Genomic DNA, 27,018 nt, shown 5'->3' on the forward strand with positions numbered 1-27,018 from the left:
TCTTGTTTGGTACTGAGGATTTAACCCAGTGTTGCTTTACCACTGAGATACATTCCTGGCCCTTTTTATTTTTAATTTTGAGATAGCATCTCATTAAGTTGCTTAGGGCCTTGCTAAATTGCTGAGGCTTGTCTCAAACTTGCAATTCTCATTTCTTAGCTTCCAGAGCTGCTAGGATTACAGGTGTGCACCACCATACCTGGCTGATTCTACTTATTTTCTATATTGTAAACCCTCCTTAATGATTTGTTGGAGTGCTTTAAATTTATTATGAAATATTTCACCCATATTCTTATTCATCTGTGAGTCCTCACAACAGTCCTTACATGTCATTGCAATTCAAATATTTATGGAATGACTAAAATAATGCAAAGGGTCTCATGAGCAATTAATTATTAGGGGGGTCTGTAACTTCTGAGAAAGTGGACCTTCTCATATTAGGAGATATTATAACCTGGAACCCAAGCAAAGAGATTCATGTTATATGCCCTAGAGGCCACTGCTTCAGAAAAATATCTGTGGCTCACCCATATCCAGGTTGCAGCAGGAATCCTGATGTCAAGTCACTGGATTGTGTATCTGTGAGACATTTTTAGGGACTTATTAATACACAATTAGCAAATTTTCTCTAAGTTTATTTCACTCATTTTAACAAACACCTATGCCTACTATATGCTAGGCATTTACAGAAGCTAACTACCATATGTGGGATGGGTTTTCTCCTGCTCTGGTGGTTAATAGTAAAGTTAAAGGCCCAGGGTGGGGATGATTTTGATGACAAATAAATGGATACAGGGTTTATGAATGTTAATCCAACATAGGTCATTAAGAGATGATAATTGATCCATATTTTCCCCTCCTTCAGTAAGAATACCTCAAAACCCTGGATGGTCACACATACTACCTCTTTCTCTTTTACATGTGTAGGTAAACATGATTAGTTTACATGGTCTTTATCTTCAAATATTTTCTTTTGGGAAGTCAGACAAGCTTTACTTAGGAACTTTCTTGACCTTTCCCCACCCCCATTTAGATTCTCTTAATCATTCCTTCAAAGTGAATTTTTTCCTACCATATTTCTTTGATGTCAAACCTATGCAAGCAATTCTGGAAGGTGCTTGGGAATAGTAAGAGATAATTTTTTCCCCTTCTGAACTATATCCTAATTGCTATGAATTTTTATTGCCTTGTAACAAGTTTATTATTGACCAAGTCATATTTTAGATTGTAGTTAATACCATCATATTAAAACAGAGTGTAACCATGGTAGCAAACCAATAGCAATCAATCTTGTTTTTCTTTTTTCTTTCTTTTGGTATTGGGGACTTAATACAGTGACACTTTACCACTGAGCTACATTCCCAGCCTTTTAAAAATGTTTATTATTGGGGCTAGGGATGTGGCTCAAGCAGTAGAGCGCTCGCTTGGCATGCACAGGGTGCTTGGTTCGATCCTCAGCACCACATAAAAAATAAAGTAAATAAAGATGTTGTGTCCACCGAAAACTAAAAAATAAATATTTAAAAAATTCTCTGTCTCTCTAAAAAAAAAAAAATATTATGAAACAGGGTGTCACTAAATTGCTGAGGCTGACCTTGAGTTTATGATCCTCCTGCCTCAGCCTCCTGAATCACTGGAATTACAGGCATGTATAACCTGGCATCACCCTTATATTCTTGTTTGAACAGTCCTGACATCATTGACACTTTCTTTTAGAAATATTCTGTCACTTCTGTCACTGGACATAGCTCAGAAGTAGAGTGTTTGCTAACATGGGCAAGGCCCTGGGTAAGATCACCAACACCACCACAAAAAAAAAAAAAAAAGAGAGGGGGGTGGGAATATTCTATCACAGTGGGAAAGGGGATAGATAGACCTCGAATTGGGTGGGCTTCACATCTGCTCATGCTTGGTACACAGTATGATGCTTCTAGAGTTGTTATTTTAAATATTTTTTAGATGTTGATGAACCTTTATTTTATTAATTTATATATATGCAGTGCTGAGAATCGAACCCAGTGCCTCATATATGCTAGGCAAGTGCTCTGCCACTGAGCCACTACCCCAGCCCTAGTGTTGATTTTGTTATCATTGCTGTTAACATCTTCGTAGTCATGATCACCCTCAGGTCTAAGTCCTTATTCAGAAGAAATAGCTTGGTTTTCTCAGTTAAGGATTAATAACAGCAACTCCTAAAAGATGAGGAAGAATATATCTGATTGAATGGTCTCCAGCTGTGATTTCCTTATTCTGAACTCAGGAACCATGATTAAAATTTAGGTCACAGGGCTGGGATTGTGGCTCAGCAGTAGAGCACTTGCCTAGCATGTGTGAGGCCCTGGGTTCGATCCTCAGCACCATGTAAAAATAAATAAAATAAAGATATTGGGTCCTACTACAACTAAAAAATAAATATTTAAAAGAAAAATTTAGGTCACAGTCTTTTTGATTGTATTTTAAATGTGAGACACAGTCATAAGATAGTAGTGAGTAGAAGGGGTACAGACCCACTAGATGTTGATTATTATTGCAAATCTAATAATTTAATGGAAAATTCAGAGTGATTTTTTTTAATTGGGAGTTGAACCCAGAGGTACTTTACTACTGAGCCACGTCCCCAGCCCTTTTTATTTTGAGACAGGGTCTCACTAAGTTGCTTGGGACTTGCTAAATTGCTGAGGCTGGCCTTGAACTTGGGATCCTCCTGCCTCAGCCTGCAGAGTGTCTGGGATTACAGGTGTGTGCCACTGGGTCCATTTTAAACTGATTTTTTTTTGGGGGGGGGTATCAGGGATTGCCTGTCACTTAACCACTGAGCCACATCCGCAGCCCTTTTTATGTTTTATTTTGAGACAGGGTCTTACTAAGTTGCTTAGGGCCTTGCTAAATTGCTGAGATTGGCTTTGAATGCAATCCTCCTGCCTCAGCTTCCAGAGTCCCTATGATTACAGGCATGCGCCACTAGCCTAGTAAAAGTGATTCCTAAAGTACTGCTATTTTTAGTACTGGGAGTATGATGTTAAGACTTATTTGCTTTGTTTTGTCCTGTTATATTAAAGTTACTTAGGATTGAGGGTATAGTGCAGTGGTAGAGCACTTGCCTAATATGAATGAGACCTGAGGTTTGGTCATCAGCATCTCAATAAATAAATAAAGTTACTTAAAAACATGCATGTGTTTACACACTGCTCTGTCCTTATTGACGACATTATGTGCCTATCATCATCATTACAGAAGAATAATACATACTCCTGGCATAGAGTGTAAACTGTTTAAATAGATGCACATTTGTGATTGTGCATAGTGGTAAAGATTGGAACTACCTGTTTCTATACATTTTAGCCTGAGCAAAGATTTTTACTTTGAAGGTTTTTAAGGATCAGAGGTATGAAATGTAAGAGGCACACTTCACAGTAATTAAGATTCTATTGCAGGAAGATTCTCAAACACAATTTTTTTTTTTTTAAAGAGAGAGTGAGAGAGGAGAGAGAGTGAGAGAGAATTTTTTAATATTTATTTTTTAGTTCTCGGCGGACACAACATCTTTGTTTGTATGTGGTGCTGAGGATCGAACCAGGGCCGCACGCATGCCAGGCGATCGCGCTACCGCTTGAGCCACATCCCCAGCCCCTCAAACACAAATTTGATATTTGTGTTTCTCTCTTTATTTTTCCTTTACTACCCCAATTCTTACCACTACCACCAGAAAAGGGAGGGAATCTGGAGATAAAATTACTATTCATCTCCAGGATGCTAATTACTCTAAGGAAGTAATACCAGATAGGTTTGTGCTATAAAGTGCTTTAAACCAAGGGAGAAGTAGAGCATGAATGTAATGTAGTAAAATGCACTATGTTATATATAATTATACAAATTTAGGCAGAGTATTAGCAACCAAAAATGTGAATGCTAAAAGTTTTATTAGAGCATAAGGGTATAAAATGTGCCATGACAGAAGGGACCCATGTTTCAGCTAGTATGGCATTTTGACTCCAACAAAAGTGCTTAGAGAATGAGCAGGTTCTGGTTGCCTGTCCTGATATCACTTGTGAAAAATTAGAGATGTTTCATATCAAATCCCAAATTTCCTTGAACATAATGTAATTGTCATTCATCTAAACTTTTTAAAAATTATAACTTTTGATTAAATCCCTATTAGTGTTACAAATTTTATTTTACTGCCTTATATGATAATTAATTTCCTCTTACTGTCCAAGTTTAAAATAATTTTCAAGCTCCTGAGCGTATTTTGCAATTCTCATTTTTTATTCTGTGAATAATATATGTTTACTTATACCCTTTGTGATTCAATAGATGTGTATTTCTTCATCTTTATTTGGGAGCGGGTACCAGGGATTGAATCTAGGGGTGCTTAAACAGTTTTTTATTTTTATTTTATTTTTTTTGAGACAAGTTCTTGCTAAGTTGCCTAGGACCTCATTTCTTCATCTTTTTTTTTTTTTAATGAAACCTAGACTTTATTAGTCTTGTCGCATTGCACAGTGTACCTAAGGTGTCAACATTAATCATGTTCTGCAACGTCTGTATAATAAAAACATTCCACTATAACATAAACCTTTAACAGGTTTCTTTTAGCCCATTGTTATTCCTGGAAGATAGGTAGAACAAGTATATAGTTTCTTATTTTATGGCAAAAGAATTCCTTTAATTTTTTTTTAATTTTTAATTTTTAGTTGTAGTTGGACACAATACCTTTATTTTATTTATTTTCACATGGTGCTGAGGATTGAACTCAGGGCTTTTCACCTGCTAGGTGAGCACTCCATTGCTGAGCCACAATCCCAGCCCATCCGGTAGTTTTTAATTTTTTAATTCTCCTGTTAAGTTCATTGCAATTAATGTTTAGAATCATTTTTCCCCCCACGGAGCCAGGGTCTTACTCGATCTCCAACATCTCAATTTACTATCTTTCTGACCTTCTATTCCTCATACCTCCCTGCAGCCCTATGTGTCACTGGCTCATCAGATGGCACCACCTAGTCCAAGCAACAGCACCCCTAACAGCAGCAATGGGAGCAGTGGGAATGACCAGCTGAGCAAAACCAACTTGTACATCCGAGGATTGCAGCCAGGCACTACTGACCAGGACCTTGTCAAGCTGTGTCAACCGTAAGTTGTGGTATAAGTGGGTAGGCTCCAAGGGACAGTACAGATTTGGTGATACTGGCTTTTTGCCAGATTTTCTTATCCTAAAATACGGTATTGTGTTTCTACCCAATAGTCCCACGGTGTCTCAGCATCTCCTATTTTTTTAATTTTGAGACAGAATCTCACTAAGTTGTTGAGGCTGGCCTCAAAATTGCAAACCTCTACCTTAGCCTCCGAAGTCTCTGGGAGTACAAGCTGCACCACAGTGCTTGGCTCAGCATCCCCTCTTAAAAAGTTCTCTCTGTTGGGCTGGGGTTGTGGTTCAGTGGTAGAGCACTTGCCTAGCATATGAGGCACTGGGTTCGATTCTCAGCACCACAAATAAATAAAATAAAAGTACATTGATAACTAAAAAAAATATTTTAATAAAAGTTCTCCCTGTTGCTGGTTTATAAAACATTTATGTATTTCTCTAAGGGAAGCCAGGATAGGGCTAGCCTTTGAAGCCAACTTTGTTTCTGGTATCTTCTCTGAACCAATAGGCTTAATGAAAATATTGCTGTCCTTACACCTTGGCCATAGAAATGCTCAACCTCTCTATAGATACTGATTAACAGGTGACAAGAGCTGGCAGCAAGGATAGAAGAAAGTGGGACTAGCTAATTTCATATACACGTTGGAGAGTTTCAGCTTCTGGGATGTTCCTACTGAATCAGAGCCACTTTCATATTAATGAATAAAGAAGAAGGTGGAGAAAGAGGCTGTCACTCTCATCTAACCTATAAAGAACTTTCGAATCATAGGTCAACTACCTTGGAATTGCCCAATAAGGAATGCTGAAAAAAACAGAAGAGTGCGGAGGTACCCAGCTCAGTTTCATTTGTCAGGAAAGCATGCATTTCAGATACTATGTCTGAAGGAGTGATTAGAGGAAGAAGTCTGGGAATGGGATGGGGAGAGTAAAAGAAAGGAATTTGGGTCAATGAACGTTGGGAAGAGGTAGAAACATGAACTATGTACATTTACTATCTTCTATAACTCCTTATTGCAATACAATAAGCATAAAGAAAAGAAAAGTAAACAAATCAAACGTATAGGTAGTGAGGTGACTTTTCGCAAAGGGAACATAAACTTGGTGCAGTCTAGAAACAGATCAAGAAACAGAACCGTACCAACTCTTCAGAACTTTACCTTCCATAATATCCCTGCAAAGTGTCACTGTTGGCTTCTGCTTTGCTGGTTTGTTTGTTGTTGTTGTTTGTTTGGTTTTGGTGCTGGGAATTAAACCCAGGACCTTTCACATGCTGGGCAAGCTGTCTACCATCAGTTACACCCCCAGCCATTTTTTTTTCCTTAAATTTTGAAAAAGGTCCTTGCTTAACTGCTTGGGCTAGTCCTCAAACCTGTGATCCTCTTGCCTCAGCCTCCCAAGTAGCTGGGATTACAGTCATGCAACACTATGCAAGGCCAAAACTTAATTTTTATTGCTTATATATTTCCATCATAGGACTATAACAGTTAGTTACTTATTCTGGACATTTGAGTTGTTTCCAGTTTGTAACTATTGTCAATATAGTATGCTATGAATTTATACACATCTTTTGGTGCATGTGAATAATGCATTCATGCTGGGTGTATACACTAGGAGTAAAATTGCTGGGTTGCTGGGTGCAGTGGTGCACACCTATAATCCCAGTGGCTCAGGAGGCTGAGGCAGGAGGATCACGGTGTTCACAAAGCCAGCAGCAAGACTGTCTCAAAATACAAAATAGGGATGGGGATGTGGCTCAGTGGTTAAGTGCCCTTGAGTTCAATCAACCCCTGGTACCCACCCCCCAAAAAAATTGCTGGGTTACAGGACATGCATCTATGCAGATTTTATAGATAACTATTAAATAATTTTCTGAAGTAATTTAACTAATTCTTGCAGTGTGTGTAAATTCCATCTGCTCCAAATCCTGGAGAGGAGAGGTAGAATATCTTGCTGTCCAAGATGTAGCAGTTTGAGGCATTCGAGATGCTTTATAAATCCCTTTTTCTCCTGAAGTTGTGAGTTAGTCCAGGCAGATCATGTGGATTTTTACTAGCACCAGGCCACACAAATTCTATCTCTAAAGGCTAGGTATGTGTGTGTGTGTGTGTGTGTGTGTGTGTGTGTTCCTTCCCTTATATTAGTTTACCTTGCTAGAAAAGTATGTAAGTGGGATGTAGAGAACATAGTCTAGGGTTAGTACATTCTGTGGGGAGGTGGGAATGGGCAGAACTGTTGGTTATGAGTATTATATCAATCTAGGTCCTTGATTTCTCCATTCTTTATTTCTTGTACTAAATATAATGCTAACAAAAATCCTATCACAGTACAAGACAGAGAAGAAACTCAATTTGATTTCTTTATACTTTTAGAATTTGATCTGAACAAAGTCTGAAGGGATAAAAAGTCAGGGTCAGCATGTAGGATAGAAGGAAGGAGCCCAGAAGAAGGAGAAGGCTGAGAAGGGCAGGTGGTGGTATTCTGGTGGGTGGGTGAGCTAAAAAGTCCAACCTTTTTAGGAAGGGTGTTTCTCATGCACAGAAGGACTTCCTGCCTTTGTCCCAGTGGTCTCTTCCTGGGTTGTCGAGGAAGTAAATGTTGCTGGATCCTAAACTCTGGTGGGCCGGAAGGAGAGGCGTGGTCTAGGACTGGAGCTTCTGGTTCTCTTGGAGGGGCTCCTTCTGAGGAGGAAGCAGCAGTGACCCAGCTGTTGCCAGCTGCAGTGGAAATTCTGAGCTCAGTGTCTCAGGCTGTTAGACCGCAGCAAACTCCACCCTGGGGCCTTGATAGGGATAGCAGCGTGTGTGTCCTCTGGCCTGCAGTCAGACTTCTCATGGGTCTTTCCTCTTGCTTGAATTTGGGAAAGAATCCAAGAATGTAGCCCTGAAGGGCTAGGATGGCCACATCCGTCCCCACCCCTTGTTTTATGTGCTCTTTTCCCAGTCTCCAGGGCCCTGCTTGGCTTATTCTGTCTGATACTTTGGGTCACAGAAACTCCACTAAAAAAGTCAGTGAAAGGTCTCCAAGGAGTGAAAACAAATGGATCAATCAGATATGTTCTTTAGGGATAAGAGGAGAGATGGACAATAATGGTTGTTTGGGTATTGGTCTCAAATTCAGTCCCTGCCAACTCTTGTATTTCTAACTTTGTTAGTGGCTTTTATTCTGAATCTTTAATATTTTCACCTTCTTTTTTTTAAATATTTTTTTAGTTGTAGATGGACACACAGTATCTTTGTTTATATTTTTTATGTGGTGCTGAGGCTTGAACCCAGTGCCTCACGCCTGCAAGGCAAGCGCTCTACCACCGAGGCACATCCCCAGCCCCTAATATTTTCACCTTCTTGGAGTACAGTGTGGAGGCTTTTTTTCTAGTGGAACACCTCTTGAACAATTTCTGATCTGTGTTCCTCTTACTACTTTTTTTTTTTTCTAAAACTTCATGTGACTCTGCTGCAAAGGAAGAATTTTCAAAAAAGTTGAAAAACATGACTCTTATTACACATATAGAATGAAGATATGTCAAAGATTTATTTAACCCATTAGTGAGGGAGCCAGCAAGATGGAAAAATGGGTTCAAAGAACATTTGAGCTAGGTACAGTGGTGCTTGCCTGTAATATCAACTATTCAGGAGGCCAAGACAGGGGGATCCCAAGTTTGAAGCTAGCCTTGGGCAACTTAGTGAGACCCTTTGTCAAAATAAAAATTAAAATAGGTTGGGGATACAGCTCACTGATAGAGCACCCCTTGGTTCAATCCCCAGTATGGCAAAGCATACAATCAAGAAAGAAAAAGAGCGGGGCTGGGGGATGTGGCTCAAGCGGTAGCGCGCTCGCCTGGCATGCGTGCGGCCCGGGTTCGATCCTCAGCACCACATACCAACAAAGATGTTGTGTCCGCCGAGAACTAAAAAAAAATAAATAAATATTAAAAAAAAGAGCATTTGAAGAACTATTTATTAAAGAAAGAATGGGGGCTGGGATTGTGGCTCAGCGGTAGAGCGCTTGCCTAGCATGTGCGAGGCCCTGGGTTCCATCCTTAGCACCACATAAATAAATAAAATAAAGGTATTGTGTACAACTTAAAGAAATAAATATTTTTAAAAAAGAAAGAATGTTGGAATAAAATTGGTAGGTTAGATTAAAAAATGTTGGGGCCAGGATTGTGGCTCAGCAGTAGAGCGCTCACCTAGCATGTGCGAGGCCCTGGGTTCGATCCTCAGCACCACATAAAAATAAATAAATAAAGATATTGTTTTAAAAAAAAATGTTTCCTGTCTTGCCAGATGGTAAATCCAGGAACCTTTGGAATTATCTTTTCTCTCTCTCTTTCTGTCTTTTCATGATGGGGAATTGAATCTGAGGCCTTGCACATGCTAGACAAATACTTTACTACTAAGCTACACCTCCTGCCCAAATTATCTTTTCTACTGAAGATAAATAATTTGCATTTGTAGTAGACAAAAATCTACAAGTGAATGTGTGAGTGAATGTGTCTTTACTAGGTCTGGGCCTGATCAGAGTAAATATTAATTTAAACAAAGAAATATTCCCCGAGATAATGAATATTCTTTGAATGGACCATTTGGACAATGTTCTCAAATGACATTAAAAGAATATGCAGTGGTGGCGAATGCCTGTAATCTCAGTGACTCCGGAGGCTGAGGCAGGAGGATCACAAATTCAAAGCCAACCCTCAGCAACTCAACTCAGTAAGACCCTGTCTCTCGATAAAATATAAAATAAGGCAGGGGATGTGGTTCAGTGGGTGAGTGCTCCTGAGTTCAATCCCTAGTAACCTCCCCCAAAGGATTTGCAGTCCTCCTTTTGCCTTATCTCCAGGTTTTAGATAACTTTTTAAAATATATATATTTTTTAGTTATAGGTGGACATAATATCTTTATCATTTTTTTTTTTAATGTGGTGCTGAGGAATGAACCCAGTGCCTCACATATGCTAGGCAAGTGCTCTATCTCTGAGCCACAATCCCAACTCCCAGATGACTTTTTTTGTATGTATATGTTTGTGGTTGTGATACTGGGGATTGAACCTAGGGACTCTTTACCATGAACTACATTCTCAGCTCTTCTTATTTTAATTTTGAATAAGGTCTTGCAAAGGTACCCAGGCTAGCCTCAAACATGTGATCCTCCTGCCTCAGCCTCCCAAGTCACTGAGATTACAGCCGTTTCCCATTATGGCCATCTTCACACGACTTTCTTTAATATTTATTTTTTTAGTTTTAGGTGGACACAGTATCTTTATTTTACACTTATGAGGTGCTGAGAATCGAACCCAGAGCCTCACGCATGTAGGCGAGTGCACTACCATTTCAACCACATCACCAGTCCACACGACTCTTTTTTTTTTTAAAGAGAGAGAGAGAGAGAGAGAGAATTTTAATATTTATTTATTTATTTTAGTTTTCAGCAGACACAATGTCTTTTGTTTTTGTATGTGGTGTTAAGGATCGAACCTGGGCCGCACGCATGCCAGGCAGGCGAGCGTGCTACTGCTTGAGCCACATCCCCATCCCCCACACGACTTTCTTAATACTGCTGTTACACTGGTCTTATTCCTATTGCCTTCACTAGTATGCATAATTTTTTTCTCTTTCCCTGTTTTTTTATTGGTGCATCATAATTGTACATATTGATGGGTACACTCAAATCTTGACAGTGAAAAGAGAAAGTCTTAGAATGTGGTAAAGCAGGGGAGAGAGAGAGCCATTTGTTATAGGTTAAACTTGATGTCTCTTGAATATTACAACAATAATAATAGCACTTAAGATTTTTCAAGTGCTTTCCATGTGGTAAACATTAGTACTTTATATTCATTAGTTCATTTTATATTCCCAACAATCCTATTTCCCTTTATAGATGATGAAGCCGAGCCATTTCAGAAAAGTTTAATGACTTGTCCAAGACCAAACCTAGCTAGAAAGTGGCAGAACCAGGATTTGAACCAAAGCAGTTTGACTCAGATTGTCCTTCATTAGGGGTCAGTAAAGGGATGGGAATGGATGTCAGAGAAAAGAAATGTCTATAGTTTGTCCAAAAGGAGACAAATAATGTGAAGGATTATTTTTAGTACTCAAGGAATAACAGCCAGAACTCTGCACTTACTCTGCCTTGTGGGTATTGCCAAGCATCTTTCCCAAAAGACAGTCATCTCTATTCAACTAGTGTTTGAGTTTTCGTTGAAGAAAAAGAGAGAAATGTATTGGTATTATAAGGACTATAGTCAGTTCATTTCTTTGTAGGCTTCTTTGAAGTGATAGGTTTCTATTAATGGTGACATTTCTATTTTTTTTTTTTTTTTGGTACCGGGGATTGGTCAGGGGCTTTTGACCACTGAGCCACATCCCCAGCCCTATTTTGTATTTTATTTAGAGACAGGGTCTCACTGAGTTGCTAATTGCCTCGCTTTTTGCTGAGGTTGGCTGTGAACTTGCAATCCTCCTGCCTCAGCCTCCCTGAGTTGCTGGGATTACAGGTGTGCACCACCACAGGGCTGGCTCTTTATCATTTTTATTAAGATAAATAGGAAAAGTAGTCCTACTGGGAGCACAGGAAGGGCATGGATTAATCCAGTTGTCTTAATCTCTGTCCTATTGTTAGTCCCTGTCCCCAGATTATCACTTTTCTTTTTATTTTTTTTAGGGGGGACTAGGAATTGAACCCAGAGGTGCTTAGCCATTGGGCCACATCCCCAGCCCTTTTTATTTTTTATTTTGAGACAGGGTCTCAGTAAGTTGCTCAGGGCCTCACTAAATTTCTGAGGCTTTGAACTTGTTATCCTCCTGCCTCTCTAGTTGTTAGGATTACTGGATATGCCACTGTGCCCAGCTGTCACTTTGCATTTTTCTTTCCCTTAGATACGGCAAGATTGTCTCCACGAAGGCCATACTGGACAAGACCACAAACAAATGCAAAGGTAAGAGAATACTTGTCCTTGGGGATGGAGAGTAGCAGTGAGTGAGGCCATCTTTGCCTTTGAGAGAGAGAGAGGCAAGGGATGGTCTTTGTTGCTGAGAGAGCCTGAGTACCCAGTGCCCAGGAAAAGTCTCTGAGGTTTTCAGGCTCAAAAGACAAGTAGATATTTAGATTAATTGGTACCAGATGACTAGAGCTGTTTGAGAAGCCAAGGTCAGAATGCTGCACAGAGTTCCTTGAGTCCCTTGGGTCCACTTTGATCTCATGTTTCCCTGGATGAGGTGCTGAAGGTTGGCAGGAAAGATTTTTTTTTTTTACTTTGTAAAGCAATGTATATGCCTTTTGATTGTGGTGGAAGGATGACTCAGTAGATGTTATTTTCCAAGAATGAGTAGTTTTATTTAGGGTTTTTAGAAGTTCTGAGTGGAGCTAAAGAATGGAAGGAGGAAAAAGGGCTGTGGGGGGGGGGGGGGGCTTCTTCCAGCAGGTGGCTGGGTGGCCATTTGTCCAGGAGAGGCTATATTCCCCACATGCCTAGCATTTCCGGGGTATATCTAGGAAAGAGGGCAGGGTTTTCTTTTAAAAGTGTGGAGGGGGGCTGTGGGTTATTAGAAGGCCTAGATCCTAAAATCTCAGATTTTTTTAAAGGGGAGGGCAAGGGTACCACAAAGACCTCATTTCCTTTGGCATCCTTAACCACAAAGTAGACCCAACCTCAGAGCATGAGAAGCACATGGATAGCCACCTGAAACCTGTTAATTTGTCTTTCTCCCTGCCACTTCCCTTACATGGATCATAACTCTTCTCTGTCTCCTGAAAAGCCTGGGCATCCTACCTCCCTTACACCTCCCACCTCCCCGTGATGCTGTTTCCCTGTTCCAGGCTATGGCTTTGTGGATTTTGACAGTCCTTCAGCAGCACAGAAGGCTGTAACAGCTCTGAAAGCCAGTGGTATACAGGCACAAATGGCAAAGGTAAGGCTGCCACTCCAGGCTATTCCTCCAAGGGGTGTAGTTACCACTAAAGTTCCAGTTCTAAGGCTTCCAGAGTTAAAGCCTTGAAATGCCCCATGAAATTGATAGGCAAGCACTGTCTGTCCCTGGGTCTAGTCAGTCTGGATATGGGTCCATTGAGCATTCCTGGGTATTGGAGCAAGATTGCATTCAGTCTGTGGCAGATAGCTCTGTCCACTCTGTTCCTCTCGTCATTATAAGCCTGCAGGAGGGTCAGGAGGCCTCTTGCAATCCTGCTGCCTATCTCCACCCTGGCCCCACTTCCCTACCAGAGAGATTGTGGCATTTTGCAACATTCTCTGAAGAAGCCTGTTGTGCAATTCGGAGGTTCTGAACAATCCTCTCCCCCTCCCAACACTATTCCTAGTAGGGGCAGAGAGTGGAGTGGAGAGCCAGAGGGAAGCCACAGCAAGGAAGGAAACTGTTTCTTCTGCTCAGATCTGTCTGGAACTGTTTTTGGTCTAGATTACTAGAAAACTAGAAGCTTGTCTTGTATCTTCTCTTTGGTGGGGTTGCCTTTCTGAAGCCATCATGAACACTATGTCTAGAATTAATGAGGCAGGACTGCCAGATGCTTCTCTCTGTAATAAAGAAAAAGGAAACCCTGAAGGCAAAGGCCAAAGAGGGGTTAAGGTTGCTGGTGATCACTGCCCAGGGCAGAGTGACTGCTTAAATTCTTAAAAATACAGCCATCAGAAGATACTGCCATTGCTTGCCTTCTGGGGTACCCTCTGGGTCTTCCTTCTGATATAAAGTGCTCTGACTGCAGCTCCAGCCTGTAGGAGCCTTCAGAAGTTTTCAGGACTTGTGGTGACCACTGAGCTACACATCTGGTCCTTTCTCTGTCCCCTTCTCCCCTCTTCCTGCTTTTCTTTCGGTCAGGGGGTGAACAAGCATTCCTACTCCAAGATTGTGCTGTGACCGGAAGAGGGGGAGGGGGGCTACTCAAAACAATCCATCCTTGGTGAGAGCAGTCCAGGAAAATCCAGCCTCAGGGGCAGGCTGCTGGGGAGAGGGGGTGCTGCTCTGCCTACTTCTTAAAGAGACAGCCAGGTACTATCCATGACTTGTAGAGTACTAGAGATGGTAAATCTGTTTTTATGTTTTTTTTTTTTTTTTTTCTTATGGGACTGTGTAAAACCTGTGACAGTGGGACTGGGTGTCACAGATAGTTAAGATTCTCTTTGTTTATATGGAACCCTTTCTACTATCTCTTTTCTTAAATGTCATTTTATAGATGATAGCTGAAAGTAGGAGGGGAATAAAGGATGTGAGCTTCATTTTCTCTCTTTTTTGTTTCCATAGCAACAGGAGCAAGACCCCACAAACTTATATATCTCAAACCTCCCACTGTCAATGGATGAGCAAGAACTGGAGGGGATGCTGAAGCCCTTTGGACAGGTTATCTCCACCCGAATTCTTCGAGACACCAGTGGAATCAGCAGAGGGGTTGGCTTTGCAAGGTGAGAGATGCGAAAGTGGAAAATGGTGAGGTTAATAAAGTGTCATTTGGGAAGGCACCAACATCCCCCCACACACACACACGCCAAGGGACCAAACTATTGGTCAAAAATACTTGACTATAGGAGCTGAGGTTGTGGCCCAATGGCAGAGCTATCCCCTAGCACGTGCGAGGCCCTGGGTTCAATGCTCAGCACCACATAAAAATAAATAAATAAAATAAAGGTATTGTGTCCAACTACAACTAAAAAATAAGTATTAAAAAATACTTGAGGGCTGGGGATGTGGCTCAAGCAGTAGCGCGCTCGCCTGGCATGCGTGTGGCCCGGGTTCGATCCTCAGCACCACATACCAACAAAGATGTTGTGTCCGCCAATAACTAAAAGAAAGAAATATTTTAAAAAATTCTCTCTCTCTCTCTCTCTCTCTCTCTCTCTCTCTCTCTCTCCTCTCTCTTTAAAAAAAAAAATACTTGACTGGGCTGGGGATGTGGCTCAAGTGGTAGCGTGCTCGCCTGGCATGCATGCGGCCCGGGTTCGATCCTCAGCACCACATACAAACAAAGATGTTGTGTCCGCCGAAAACTAAACAATAAATATTAAAATTCTCTCTCTCTCTCTTAAAAAAAATACTTGACTGTAAATCAGAAGTTTATTTATTTATTTGGTTCAGGGGATTGAACCCAGAAGTGCTTTACCACTGAGCTACATTCCTAGCTCTCTCTCTCTTTTTTTTTTAATTCAAGGCAGGGTCTTACTAAGTTGCTCATGACCTAACTAATTGCTGAGACTGGTCTTGAACCTGTGATCCTTCTGTCTCAGGCTCCTGAGTTGTTCGGATTATGGGCATGTACCACCCCACCCAGCACTGGAGATTGATTTACATTAGTGATTTTCTTAAATTGTTCCTTAGAGCTGCAGAACTCTCCAGGGGCCCACTTCTGGACTCAGGTGTCATTATTGTGAGATTTCAGTCTCTCCCAGCCTACTTAAGAAACTGTTCTGCTTTTATTTATTCTAAGATTGTGTTTGATTAGAGATTCTCTTGCCTTTTTTATTTGAAAGTTACTAGACTAAGTAATCCGAACACACTTTTTTATATAACAATGTCTTGCCTGACCTATGAACACTCCTCCGTCTTGGTTGAACACTCCCGGATTATTGCAGATCTGGGGACTAATAGGTCCTCTTCCCTACCAGGCTCAATCTGGGCAGCTCCACCTGCTGGCAATCCCAGGTAAAACCACAGTGGTTTCTAGGCTTGTCATCACTTTTTTTTTTTTTTCCAGCTCCCATATTTTCTTCTTTGTGGGGTGGGAGGGCGGATTGAGTTCAGGGGCACTCTACCACAAAGCTACATACCCAGCCTTTTAAACATTTTTAAAAATTTTGAAGACAGGGTAATGCTAAATTTCCCAGGCTGGCTTTGAACTTGCTGTTGAGTTGCTTGGTGTTATAGGCATGAGCCACTGCACCAGACAGGAAAATACTTTTATTTCACTCATATTTACTCTACTTACTCTAGTGATATGTGCCTGTTAGACACTGTACAAATTCTCAAACCGTGGAACCAGAATGGATAACCTCACCCTCATTTCCTGTCGCACACTGGCTTTCTTATGGTACTTGCTTTTGTCATAGGGACTATTGAAAACAGTTTTGCAAAATATGATTGTAGGGGAAAGTAATGTCAAAACAATGGCCTACTTTAAGTTAGTATTTTACACAACATCCAACAGATGTTGCTCTATTTTTCTTCAAGTGTGCCTTTTTTAGTTTCTCACAGTGGCCCAGGATGCATGAAAGCACAATCTGGGAATTGTGGCTTTGAAGACTAAAAAAACTATGAAGCTGGGTTCAGTGGCTCATGCCTATAATCCCAGTGGCTAATGAGGCTGAGGCAAGAGGATTACAAGTTCAAAGCCAGCCTTAGTAACTTAGAGAGGCCCTAAGCAACTTAGTGAGACCCTGTCTCTAAATGAAATATAAAAAAGGACTGAGGATATGGCTCAATGGTTAAGTTCCCCTGGGTTCAATCCCTGGTATCACAAAAACAAAACAAAACAATGAAAAAAAAAGAAACAATTATTGATTTTCTTCTATGTTTTTATGTTAACATCTACAATTTTTCTTCATACATTTAGATTCTTGCTAAGTGTAATTTCTGTATATCGACATTTTAAGTAAAACTCTTAGACGATTTTTAAATGTATCCAAATGAGATCTAAATATAATAATTTGTTACATAAAATTGTCCCTTTAAAAATGTATGTGCCAGGGGTTGGGGTGGTGGCTCAGTGGTAGAGCACTTGCCTAAGGTTAGATGTGTGAAGCACTGGGTTCAATTCTCAGCACTACATATAAATAAATAAAATAAACATCTATTGCCAACTAAAAAATATTAAAAAAGAAAAATGTATGTGCCAGCTGTATACAGTGGGGCACACATATAATCCCAGTGGCTCTGGAGGCTGAGGCAGGAGGGTTTCAAATTCAAAGCCAGCTTCAGAAATTTAGCAAGACCTTAAGCAACTTAGTGAGACTCTGTCTCAAAATAAAAATAAATAAAAGGGCTGGAGATATGTCTCCATAGTAAAGTGTCCTGGGTTCAATCCCCAGTATCAAAAATCAAACAAACAAACAAACAATACTGTGTGGACCAGGGCTAAGGATGTGGCTCAGTGGTAGAGTGCTTGCCTAGCATGCATGAGGCCCTGGTTTTGATCCCCAGCACTGCAAATAGCAACAAAAAATATATGGGCCTTTTCTTTCTTAATAGTCATACACCTCATATTGTTCTTATAACATTCCTTTTATCTTCTTGATCTTGTGTTTGCATGTCATTTTCCTAGAGACTTATATTTGAGTCTTTCTGTGGATCATCCTTGTTTCCTTTCAACAAAATGTGTGTGTTTGTGTGTGTGTGTGTGTGTGTGTGTGTGTGTGTGTGTATAAATGAAAACTTTTTTTCCTTGTGGCCATTAGGCTGTGTGTATTAACCCATGAGAGAATTATCTTTATAATTATTAGTCAACAGGCACACCATACAACATAAATATATTAAAATGTTCATACAAAATTATTTTATATAAAGTAAACTTTGTTGAAAATTAATCTCCTATGACATGGATAAGTTTTCTTTTCTTTTTTTTAGAGAGAGTGAGAGAGGAGAGAGAGAGAGAGAGAGAGAGAGAGAGAGAGAGAGAGAGAGAAAGAGAGAATTTTTTTTTAATATTTATTTTTTAGTTCTCGGCGGACACAACATCTTTGTTGGTATGTGGTGCTGAGGATCGAACCTGGGCCGCACGCATGCCAGGCGAGCGCGCTACCGCTTGAGCCACATCCCTAGCCCAAGTTTTATTTTCTTTAGATTTTTTTCTTATTAGGTCATGTAGCCAGCAATGAATATTGTTTGTTGCTATAACAAGTGAGGGCTTAACACCAGTTTTGTTCCTCTTTTTTGTTTTTATGCTGAGAAACCTTGTTCATATAAATGAGTAGATGAGAATGGAAGGGGCTTTGTTACAGTGAGAATTCTTTGGATTACTTCTGAATTATATGCCAAGAACCAAAGTGATCTGTCATCAAAATTGATTTTCTTGTGCATTGACAAGTTTCTAAAGTCTTCTAACTTTTTGGAAGCAAATAATTGGAAACCATCTGACTTATAAAAAGGATTTGAAATTTAGTCATTAATATCTGCTGTTGAGTTTTAGGCTGGATAAGAAGTAAATTAAGACAGTGGTTATGAGAAGGGACTTTAGCCTTGACTATTAGCAGTCATGAGTCCTCCTTCAGGCAGATCCCTGGAGGAAAGAGTTTTGAGGAAGTTGAGGTTCTAAACCCTCTGCCTACTCACGCTTTGGAAGGACTATAAGTAGAAGTTACTGAACTGAAGATCACTGCTCTAGAATATCTAACTGGTTTTCTCTAAAAATGGTTTTCCCTGAAAGGTTCCATCTGAGGCCTTTTATTTATATTTTTGGTGCTGAAGATTTAATCCAGGGGTATTTTACCACTGAACTATATCCCCAGCCCTTTTTAAATTAATGATTAATGTTTTTAGTGGTTATTGTCATAGAAAGTACTGACTTAATTTAAATGTGGTAGTAGGTGAAGAAACAATATATAGGCCCTTATAATTTTTAGAACACATCTATATGCAATATATTATCTCAATCAATCTATACAGCACTAATTGACTTTGATTGTCTCTAAAGCACAATAAGGAATGGGTCCAGAGGGTTTTTTGGAATGTTCTGACAGAGATCAGGGTGGTAAACTGGTGCTAATATCTAGATGTTCTGATCCCTTACTCAGTCCTCGTTGCCCAGAAAGAAACTTCAGCCTAGTAGTTCCCAGTATTCCTTTTCCTACTACTATGGACCATGAGCCCTTTATTAACAGATTCCTAAAATCTTAATAATGTCAACAGTAGCTAAGTGGGCCTCAATAGTTATAACCAGAAGCAAAAAATAAGTATTGCAAAATCTTAGCTTGTACAGTTTCCTTAGTATAAAGAACAATGTTCATTAGGATTTTTTATTGGGGGGGGGGTACCAGGGATTGAACTCAGGGGCACTCAACCACTGAGCCACATCCCCAGCCCAATTTTGTGTTTTATTAGAGACAGGGTCTCCCTGAATTGCTTAGCGCCTTGCCTTTGCTAAGGCTGGCTTTGAACTTGCAATCCTCCTGCCCCGACCTCCTGAGCCACAGGGATTACAGGCACATGCCATTGTGCCCAGCTTCCATTAGGATTTTATGATAAAAAATAATAAAGTCTAGCCAGATGTGGTGGCACCTGCCTTGGTGGTAATCCCAAACCCTGTGACAAAATAAAAAAGCACTGTGGATATGTCTCAGAAGTAGAGTGCTCCTGAATCTCAAGAAAAAAAAAAAAAGTTATGAACAGTGGTGCATGCCTCAGGTAGGAGGATCACAAGTTTGCGACCAGCCTGGGCAATTTAGCAAGACCCTGTCTCAAAAAGGACTCGGGCTGTAGCTCAGTGGTAAAGCACCCCTGTTTTAATCTCCAATACCAAAAAAGGGGGGGGGTTGGAGATATAACTTAGTGATGGTAGAGCCCTGAGTTCAATCCCCAGTACTGCTAAAAATTAAAAATAGTAATTTAACAGCTACTATTTCTTATATTCTTATTTTGGTGCCAGACACAATAATAGGCTCATTTGTCAGTATCCTTTTTTTTTTTTTTTTTTTTTTATTAGCAGTGCTTGGGATCAAATCCAGGGCCTTGTTCGTGCTAGGCAAGCACTCTATCACTGACTGAGCCCCATTCCAATCCCAATCAGAGTCTTTTTTGGAATATTAATAGCTTGAAGACCTCCACTATTTTAGGATTCCTTGCAGGAGATGGTTGAGGGGATCTTCCTTAGATGTTGCATAAGCTGCAGAAACTCTTATGTTTTTATAGTCATAACTTTTGAACTTTTGGGAAACTTAGGGCATTCTCTTTGAATGTATAGAGAGCACAGATCTTGGAGAAGCTAGAGCCTAACCCCTCTTGTGCTTCTTAGGATGGAGTCCACAGAGAAGTGTGAAGCTATCATCACCCACTTTAATGGAAAATATATTAAGACTCCCCCTGGAGTACCAGGTGAGGCATCTGGGAATCAGGCTGAGAGCCACATGTTGTTCCTTCCAGTTAAGATTCTGGAGGAGTTTTGCATGAGTATGTCTGCTCATTGAGGTGAGACTCAGCTGCCTGTCTGCTTTCTGTTTTGCCAGCCCCGTCTGATCCCTTGCTTTGTAAATTTGCTGACGGTGGGCCAAAGAAACGACAGAACCAAGGAAAATTTGTGCAAAATGGACGGGCCTGGCCAAGGAGTGGAGACATGGTAAGAGGTCCCTGAAAACAGGTTTACTAAGGACATTAAAGTGGAATGGAAATTACTATAGTTTAATTTCTGTGAGCTTAGGTGGCCAGCTTGAGAGCTCTAGGGTGTAAATGAGAAATGCTGATGGCTTAACAAAATCTCAAGTGTGGGTCTTGAGTGAGTGGGGTTCTGCAGCCTTTATAGTTGGAACAACTCAGCAGTTGTAGTGGGACTTGTCCAGAATTTAATTAGTTGAACTTTTTAAAAACATCCGCAGCCTTGGCATTCTGGTTTTGTTCCTGTTCTTACCCAAAGGTTCACAGTATGAATTCTGTGTTCTTTCCTTATAGGGTGGTATGGCCTTGACTTATGACCCCACCACAGCTCTTCAGAATGGGTAAGTGTCTTTTACATAATGGAGCCACCTGAAAATGACCCTGGCCTGTGGATATTTCATCTTGATTTTCAAATAGCAATTAGTGGAAAGTGGCTGTGCTTTCATCAGTGGACCTTGGGGTTTCCTGTGACTTTTTACTGAGTAAGGTTCCTTCCTACAGGTTTTACCCAGCCCCTTATAACATCACCCCCAACAGGATGCTGGCTCAGTCTGCACTCTCCCCATATCTTTCATCTCCTGTGTCGTCTTATCAGGTACGTTCACTCCCAAAAAAAGGGAGTGGTGATTTTCCCTACCATGTGTTTTAGGTGAAGGAATGTAAGGTGAGAAATGAGAAATAACTTGGTTTTTGTTTTTTCTTTCTATAAACTACATAAAAATAATGTTACATAAAAATATAAACTGACCTGTGTATGTGTGTGTGTGTGTGTGTGTGTGTGTGTGTGTGTGTAAACAGCATTTATGTCTGTCTGTGTGAACACACCGTTTAGAGGCATCCTCTTACTCTTTTCACCACCGCCACAAGTAAACCCTTATTGATTTCCTTTTGTATAGCATTTCCCATATTTTTCTTCATGCGAACATACACATATGTGTAGGGTTTGGGGAGTTGTGTATTTTATTAAAAATCAGACCAAATTAAATATATTTTTATTATATTTTTTTCTCACCTAATATGTTAGACAAATGATTCTCAAAGTGTGATCCCTGTCCCTGCACTTTTGGCATTACCTGGGAACTTATAGAAATATGAATTTTTGAACTCTACTCCAGATCTACAGAATTAGAAACTCTGAGAATAAGGCCCAACAAAAATCTGGATTTTAACAAGCCTTCCAGATGATTCTACTGTAGTTGACGTTGAGATCCTTTGCTCTAATTATTTCTTTTTAAATGATTGCCTTATATTTCATCCCAGAATTCTTCCACTCTATCCCAGTGAAGGATATTAATTTACATTCAGTTTTGCTGCTACAAATAATGCTTTGGAAGCAGTCTTGTACCTGTATTCTTCTGGGTGCATTCATTTCTGGGAGCTAGAGTCCCAGGAATGCACTTGCTAGGTTGAACAGTGTATGGATTTTCAGATTTATCCAGGTTGCCAGATTGCTTTCTACAAAAGCTGTGTCAATTCAGGTTTCCATCAGCAATGTTTCCATCACCATTTTTCTCTAACCATAGCTGTCTGCTTTGGAAAAGTGTTTCTTGTCTTGATGAGTGCAGAATACATTGTTACTTTAATTTTCATTTCTTTGACTGCAAGTGAATTTTTTGCTTGTCATATTTTGATTTGCCTTTCCCTGATTGCTGTTCTTCTGATTTGCCCATTTTTCTATTTGGTTATTTGTCTTTTCCCCATCAATTTATACAAACTCTTGATTTAAATATTCTCAGAATGTTACCTTAGTTAAAAATATTTTTTTCCGAGCTTATTCTTTCTCTGTTGATTTTGTGGCCCTGGGACTTTAACTGTGTTCTCTGGGTCATTTAGAGAACTCTCTAAAACCTAGGCACCATACTCAGTTTTCTGTTCTGTCAATCTAGCAGGGAAGGAAAGAACATGCATTTCTAACAAGTCCCCAAGTGATTCTCCTGCTGCTCCTACTGTTGGATGGTTCATGGACCATACTGTGGGAATCATTAGTTTTTGCCATATGAAAGTTTTTAAGTTTGCCTATTATTAAACATCTCTGGCCGGGCATGGTGGTACACACATGGTAATCCCAGCGACTCAGAAGGCTGAGACAGGAGGAGCACAAATTCAAGACCACCTCAGCAACGTAGGCCCTAACAAACTTAGCAAGACCCTATCTCAAAATAAAAAAAGGTTAGGGATTGGGCTCAGTGATTAAGCACCCCTGGGTTCAATTCCCTGAACCAAAAACCAACCAACCAAACAAACAAAAAACCCTCTGTGTTATTATTATTATCATTATTTTAGCACTGTAGATTGAACCCAGGACACTTTACCACTGAGCTACATCCCCAGCCTTTTTTATTTTGAGGCAGAGTCTTCCTAAGATGCTTAGGGCCTCACTAAATTGCTGAGGCTGGACTTAAGCTTGCCTCAGCCTTCTAAATTGCTGGGATTACAGGCATGTGCCATTATGCCTGCTCTCTCTCTTTTATAGCTTTTAAATTTCGTGTCTTAATTTAAAAAGTATTAGCTGGGTGCGGTGGCATGCTTTTATAGTACACTATATTGTATGTGTGATCTCCAGGATTTTATTTTATTGTTTTTACACTTAATGTGTAATCATGGGGCTGGGGTTGTGGCTCAGTGGTAGAGCGCTTACCCGGCAGGAGTTAGGCACTGGGTTCGATTCCTGGCACCACATAAAAATAAAAACAAATAAAATAAAGGTATTATATGTCCATCTAATCTAAAAAAAAAAAAAAAAGAAATAGTTTTTTAAAAAAGTTTAATAATCAGGAACTTATTTTTGTGTATGGTACAAGATATGAGTCCTTTTATATTTTCCTCCAGAATTTTAATTTAGTCCCAGCACCAAATTATTAAATAATGCATCCTTTTCCTGTTGAATTAAAATGCCCTGGGGCTGGGGATGTGGCTCAAGCGGTAACGCGCTTGCCTGGCGTGCGTGCGGCCCGGGTTCGATCCTCAGCACCACATACCAACAAAGATGTTGTGTCCGCCAAGAACTAAAAAAATAAATAAATATTAAAAAAATTCTCTCTCTCTCTCTCCTCTCTCACTCTCTCTTTAAAAAAAAATAAAATAAAATGCCCTGGCAACCTATAATATTCATTCTTTTTGTGTATGTGTATGTGGTACTGGAGTTGAATCCAGGAGTGCTCTACCACTGAGCTACATCCCCAGTCCTTTTTATTTTATTTATTTATTTATTTATTTTTTTGAGACAAGGTTTTACTAAATTGCCAAGGCTGGCCTTGAACTTGAGCTCCTGCTTCAACCTCTCTAGTCACTGAGATCATAGGCATGCACCATGGCACCTGGCTATAAAACATTTTCTGTGTCTGTAGAATTGCCTGTGCTGAACACTTCATACAAATGAAGTCATCTGTTGTCTTTGGTGTTTCTTTCACTTAGCATGTTTTCATGTTTCATCCATGTTTTAACATGCATCAATATCTCATTCATTTTTTGGCTGAAAAATATTTCATTGCATGGATATACCACATCTCGTTTATCCATGTATCATTTATCAGTTGATGGCCATTTGAAGTATTTCTAGCTAGTATGAATAATATTGCTATGAACATTCCTAGATAGATTTTTTAGGGGGTACATATGTTTTCATTTCACTTGGGCATGAACCTGGGAGTAGAATTGCTGAGCTACATAGTATCCCTATGTTTAACTTTTTTAGGAACTGCTGAAGTATTTTCCTAAGGGATTGCATCATTTTATATTTCAACATCCATGTAAAACACTTATCTTTTTAATTAGAGCCATTCTCCTGGGTTTGTGTGGTGGTGCACTATTGTGTTTTTTATTTGCTTTTGCACCTCTTTCATGTGCTTACTATCATTTGTGCACCTTCTATTGCATATGTCTTTCCAAATCCTTTGCCATTTTTGTTTTGTTTTGTTTTTTGGTACCAGGGATTGAACTCAGGGGCACTTGACCACTGAGCCACATCCCAAGCCCTATTTTTGTATTTTATTTAGAGACAGGATCTCACTGAGTTGCTTTAGCGCATCACCCTTGCTGAGGCTGGCTTTGAACTCTTGATCCTCCTATCTCAGCTTCCTGAGGCGCTGGGATTACAGGTGTGCACCACCACATCCAGCTCTTTTGCCAATTTTTAATCAGGCTATTTATTGAATAGTTATGAGTTGTTAATATTTTTAAAACAGCTTTTATTAATGTTTCTATGCTCTGAGGGGGACATTTTTGGGGAACTTTGCTAAACATTATCAGATCATTGATAATTATTATCAGATCATTGAACAATAGTTTCTAGGCAGTTAACATTTCTGTTTGTTTTTGCTTACATCAGAGAGTGACTCAGACATCTCCTCTACAATTACCTAACCCATCTTGGATGCACCACCAGTCATACCTCATGCAGCCTTCAGTGAGTGTTCAGAAGTGGGCAGAAGCAAAAGAGGCAATTTGATGTAAAGAAAAGCAAAGGGCTTTGATGACAGGAGATGTGGGTGTGAGTTCTGGCTCAGTACCTTGTGCAGCCCTTAAATTCTCTGAGTGTTGTTCTTAGATAAGTGTCCCTCCAGACTGATGGGCAGAGTGCCTTTTCCTGTTATATGGCTTGGTTGCCGCTCACTATGGCTTTTAATTCCCAGTATTTAAAAATATCTGTCTTCAGCAGTCCCTTCATTATTACTGCCTTGGGTAACCTCACAGGATGCTGCCAACTAATTCTTTTCCTTTGTTGTTGCCTCCAGGGTTCAGTTCTAACACCAGGGATGGATCACCCCATTTCTCTTCAGCCTGCTTCCATGATGGGGCCTCTTACCCAGCAACTGGGCCACCTCTCGCTCAGCACCACAGGCACGGTAAAGCCGGGTATTTCCGCTTATTAACTCCTGCAAGGAGTACCTGTGCAGTATTCTTCAGCATAGATACTTATGATAGAGTCACTTCAGTGTCATTGAGGGTGCACTCAGAATTGGAAATAAACTACAAAAATAATGATCCATAAGCCAGGAATGCAGTCATTTTGCTCCCCAGACTACCCCTTTTAACTGCTTCCTTGTTACAAAACTAAAATGTTTCTATGTGTGTATTAATTTAAGAGTTAAGACACATTTCCTAGAAATCCTTATCAAAATAGTAACAGAAAGAGCAGATGAAGCACCTCGGGTTTTCTGGGACTTGATGCACAGCAGGGCTAAAGGGCAGGGAATGCAGTGTGCTGGGGAAACAGAAGCAGGCAGTCGGGACAGAGGAGTGGAAGAAAGAAGGTCAAATTGGTGGAAGTGTGTCTAAGCCACTACCAGAGTGCCTTCAAGAAGCCAGTGCCCAGACCAACTGAATTGACTCTTTGGAGATAGAACACAGGCCTCAATATCTTAAAAAGTCCCCCGGGTGCTTTATCTTTTAATTTTATTTATATGCAGTGCTGAGGACCGAACCCAGGGCCTCACATGTGCCAGGCAAGCCGCTCTACCACTGAGCCACAACTCCAGCCCTGTCCCCAGGTGCTTTAAATGTAACCAAGAGTCATTGCTCTAGCTGGTTGATGTTTTTCTTCTAGTATATGCCAACGGCTGCAGCTATGCAAGGAGCTTACATCTCACAGTACACCCCTGTGCCTTCTTCCAATGTTTCAGTTGAGGTAAGAGTTACTTTTTTGGAGTGAAGATAGGACAATGACAGAGACAGATCTTCCCCTGTCAATTGTTCCTTTCACAATGATGCTGTTTCTGTGTTCACAAGTAACTGATAGCTATATGAAGAGTGCAAGAAGAAAAGACTTAGTGTGTGTTCATGAGTGAGGCCCTTGGGCCAGCTGGTAGTTAATACCAGGATGCTCCCTTGAATTGACTAGAGTGCATTGGGAGGAAGGCAGGCTGTTTTGAACATAGAAGAACTTCTGAAGTTTTTTCCAAAGTGCCTGTTGTGTTTTACATTCCTTCCAGTGCTGAGGTGGTGTGTGTTGTGAGTGGGTGGGCTGGAGAGGCCTCTCAGCTTTGGGTGGGTTTTATCTAGACTGGTTTGGAGGGAGCTGAAGAAAAGAACACATAAGATGACTCTCCTTCCTGGCTACGGTACAGGAGAACAGCAGCCAACAGAATCAAGTGGCAGTGGATACGCCCTCAGACCATGGGGTCTATTCTTTCCAGTTCAGCAAGTAACACTGGGTAAGAACCACATGTTGGGGAAGTGGGTGTCCCAAACTAAGAGAGAGCAGCTCAGCCCTGCCTAAAGTGCGACAGGTTCTTGTGCTTGTCTTGCTCCCTCCCTACCCTCTCCCTTGGGATTTCCCTCCCCATCTTAAATAGAAAAGAGTTCTTGGACATGCTCCCAGACTCCAGAGGGTTAGCTAGGTTATGTACCATCTGTAGCTCTGTTAAGGACTAACACTTGGCCATTGTTTTCATAGACCTGGGCCTGAGAAAAGAAATCTCTATGCTCCTGCCCTGTCCTCTTTCTCCATTGCTGATGGAACATGGGGAAATCAGCACATTTTGTGTGTGCTACATTCGAGGAGAAACACACACATGCACACACAGAGACACGCACATTTTTTTCTTTTGCAAAGAAAATTTTTTCTTTGTTTTTAATT

General features: G+C 40.4%; 1 protein-coding gene across 5 annotated transcripts in view; it reads left to right on the forward strand.

Moving 5' to 3' along the window:
- Positions 1–27,018, forward strand: part of RBMS2 (RNA binding motif single stranded interacting protein 2) — a 56,223-nt gene that overhangs the window by 23,423 nt on the left and 5,782 nt on the right. For 3 of the 5 annotated variants that reach the window (XM_081309464.1, XM_081309461.1, XM_081309462.1), the window contains 12 exons: positions 4,964–5,130; positions 12,018–12,076; positions 12,958–13,049; positions 14,394–14,551; positions 20,086–20,165; positions 20,297–20,406; positions 20,736–20,782; positions 20,943–21,036; positions 24,769–24,846; positions 25,175–25,285; positions 25,987–26,067; positions 26,507–26,593. In XM_081309464.1, the coding sequence (XP_081165590.1) occupies positions 4,988–5,130; positions 12,018–12,076; positions 12,958–13,049; positions 14,394–14,551; positions 20,086–20,165; positions 20,297–20,406; positions 20,736–20,782; positions 20,943–21,036; positions 24,769–24,846; positions 25,175–25,285; positions 25,987–26,067; positions 26,507–26,587 (1,134 nt within the window). In that variant the 5' untranslated portion in view covers positions 4,964–4,987 and the 3' untranslated portion in view covers positions 26,588–26,593. Of the gene's footprint in view, positions 1–4,963; positions 5,131–12,017; positions 12,077–12,957; positions 13,050–14,393; positions 14,552–20,085; positions 20,166–20,296; positions 20,407–20,735; positions 20,783–20,942; positions 21,037–24,768; positions 24,931–25,174; positions 25,286–25,986; positions 26,068–26,506; positions 26,594–27,018 lie in introns of those variants that run through there. The other 2 variants (XM_081309463.1, XM_081309465.1) reach the window with 2 other exon arrangements.

Source organism: Spermophilus citellus, assembly GCF_964194105.1.
Source record: "Spermophilus citellus genome assembly, chromosome: 10".
Taxonomy (NCBI): Eukaryota; Metazoa; Chordata; class Mammalia; order Rodentia; family Sciuridae; genus Spermophilus; species Spermophilus citellus.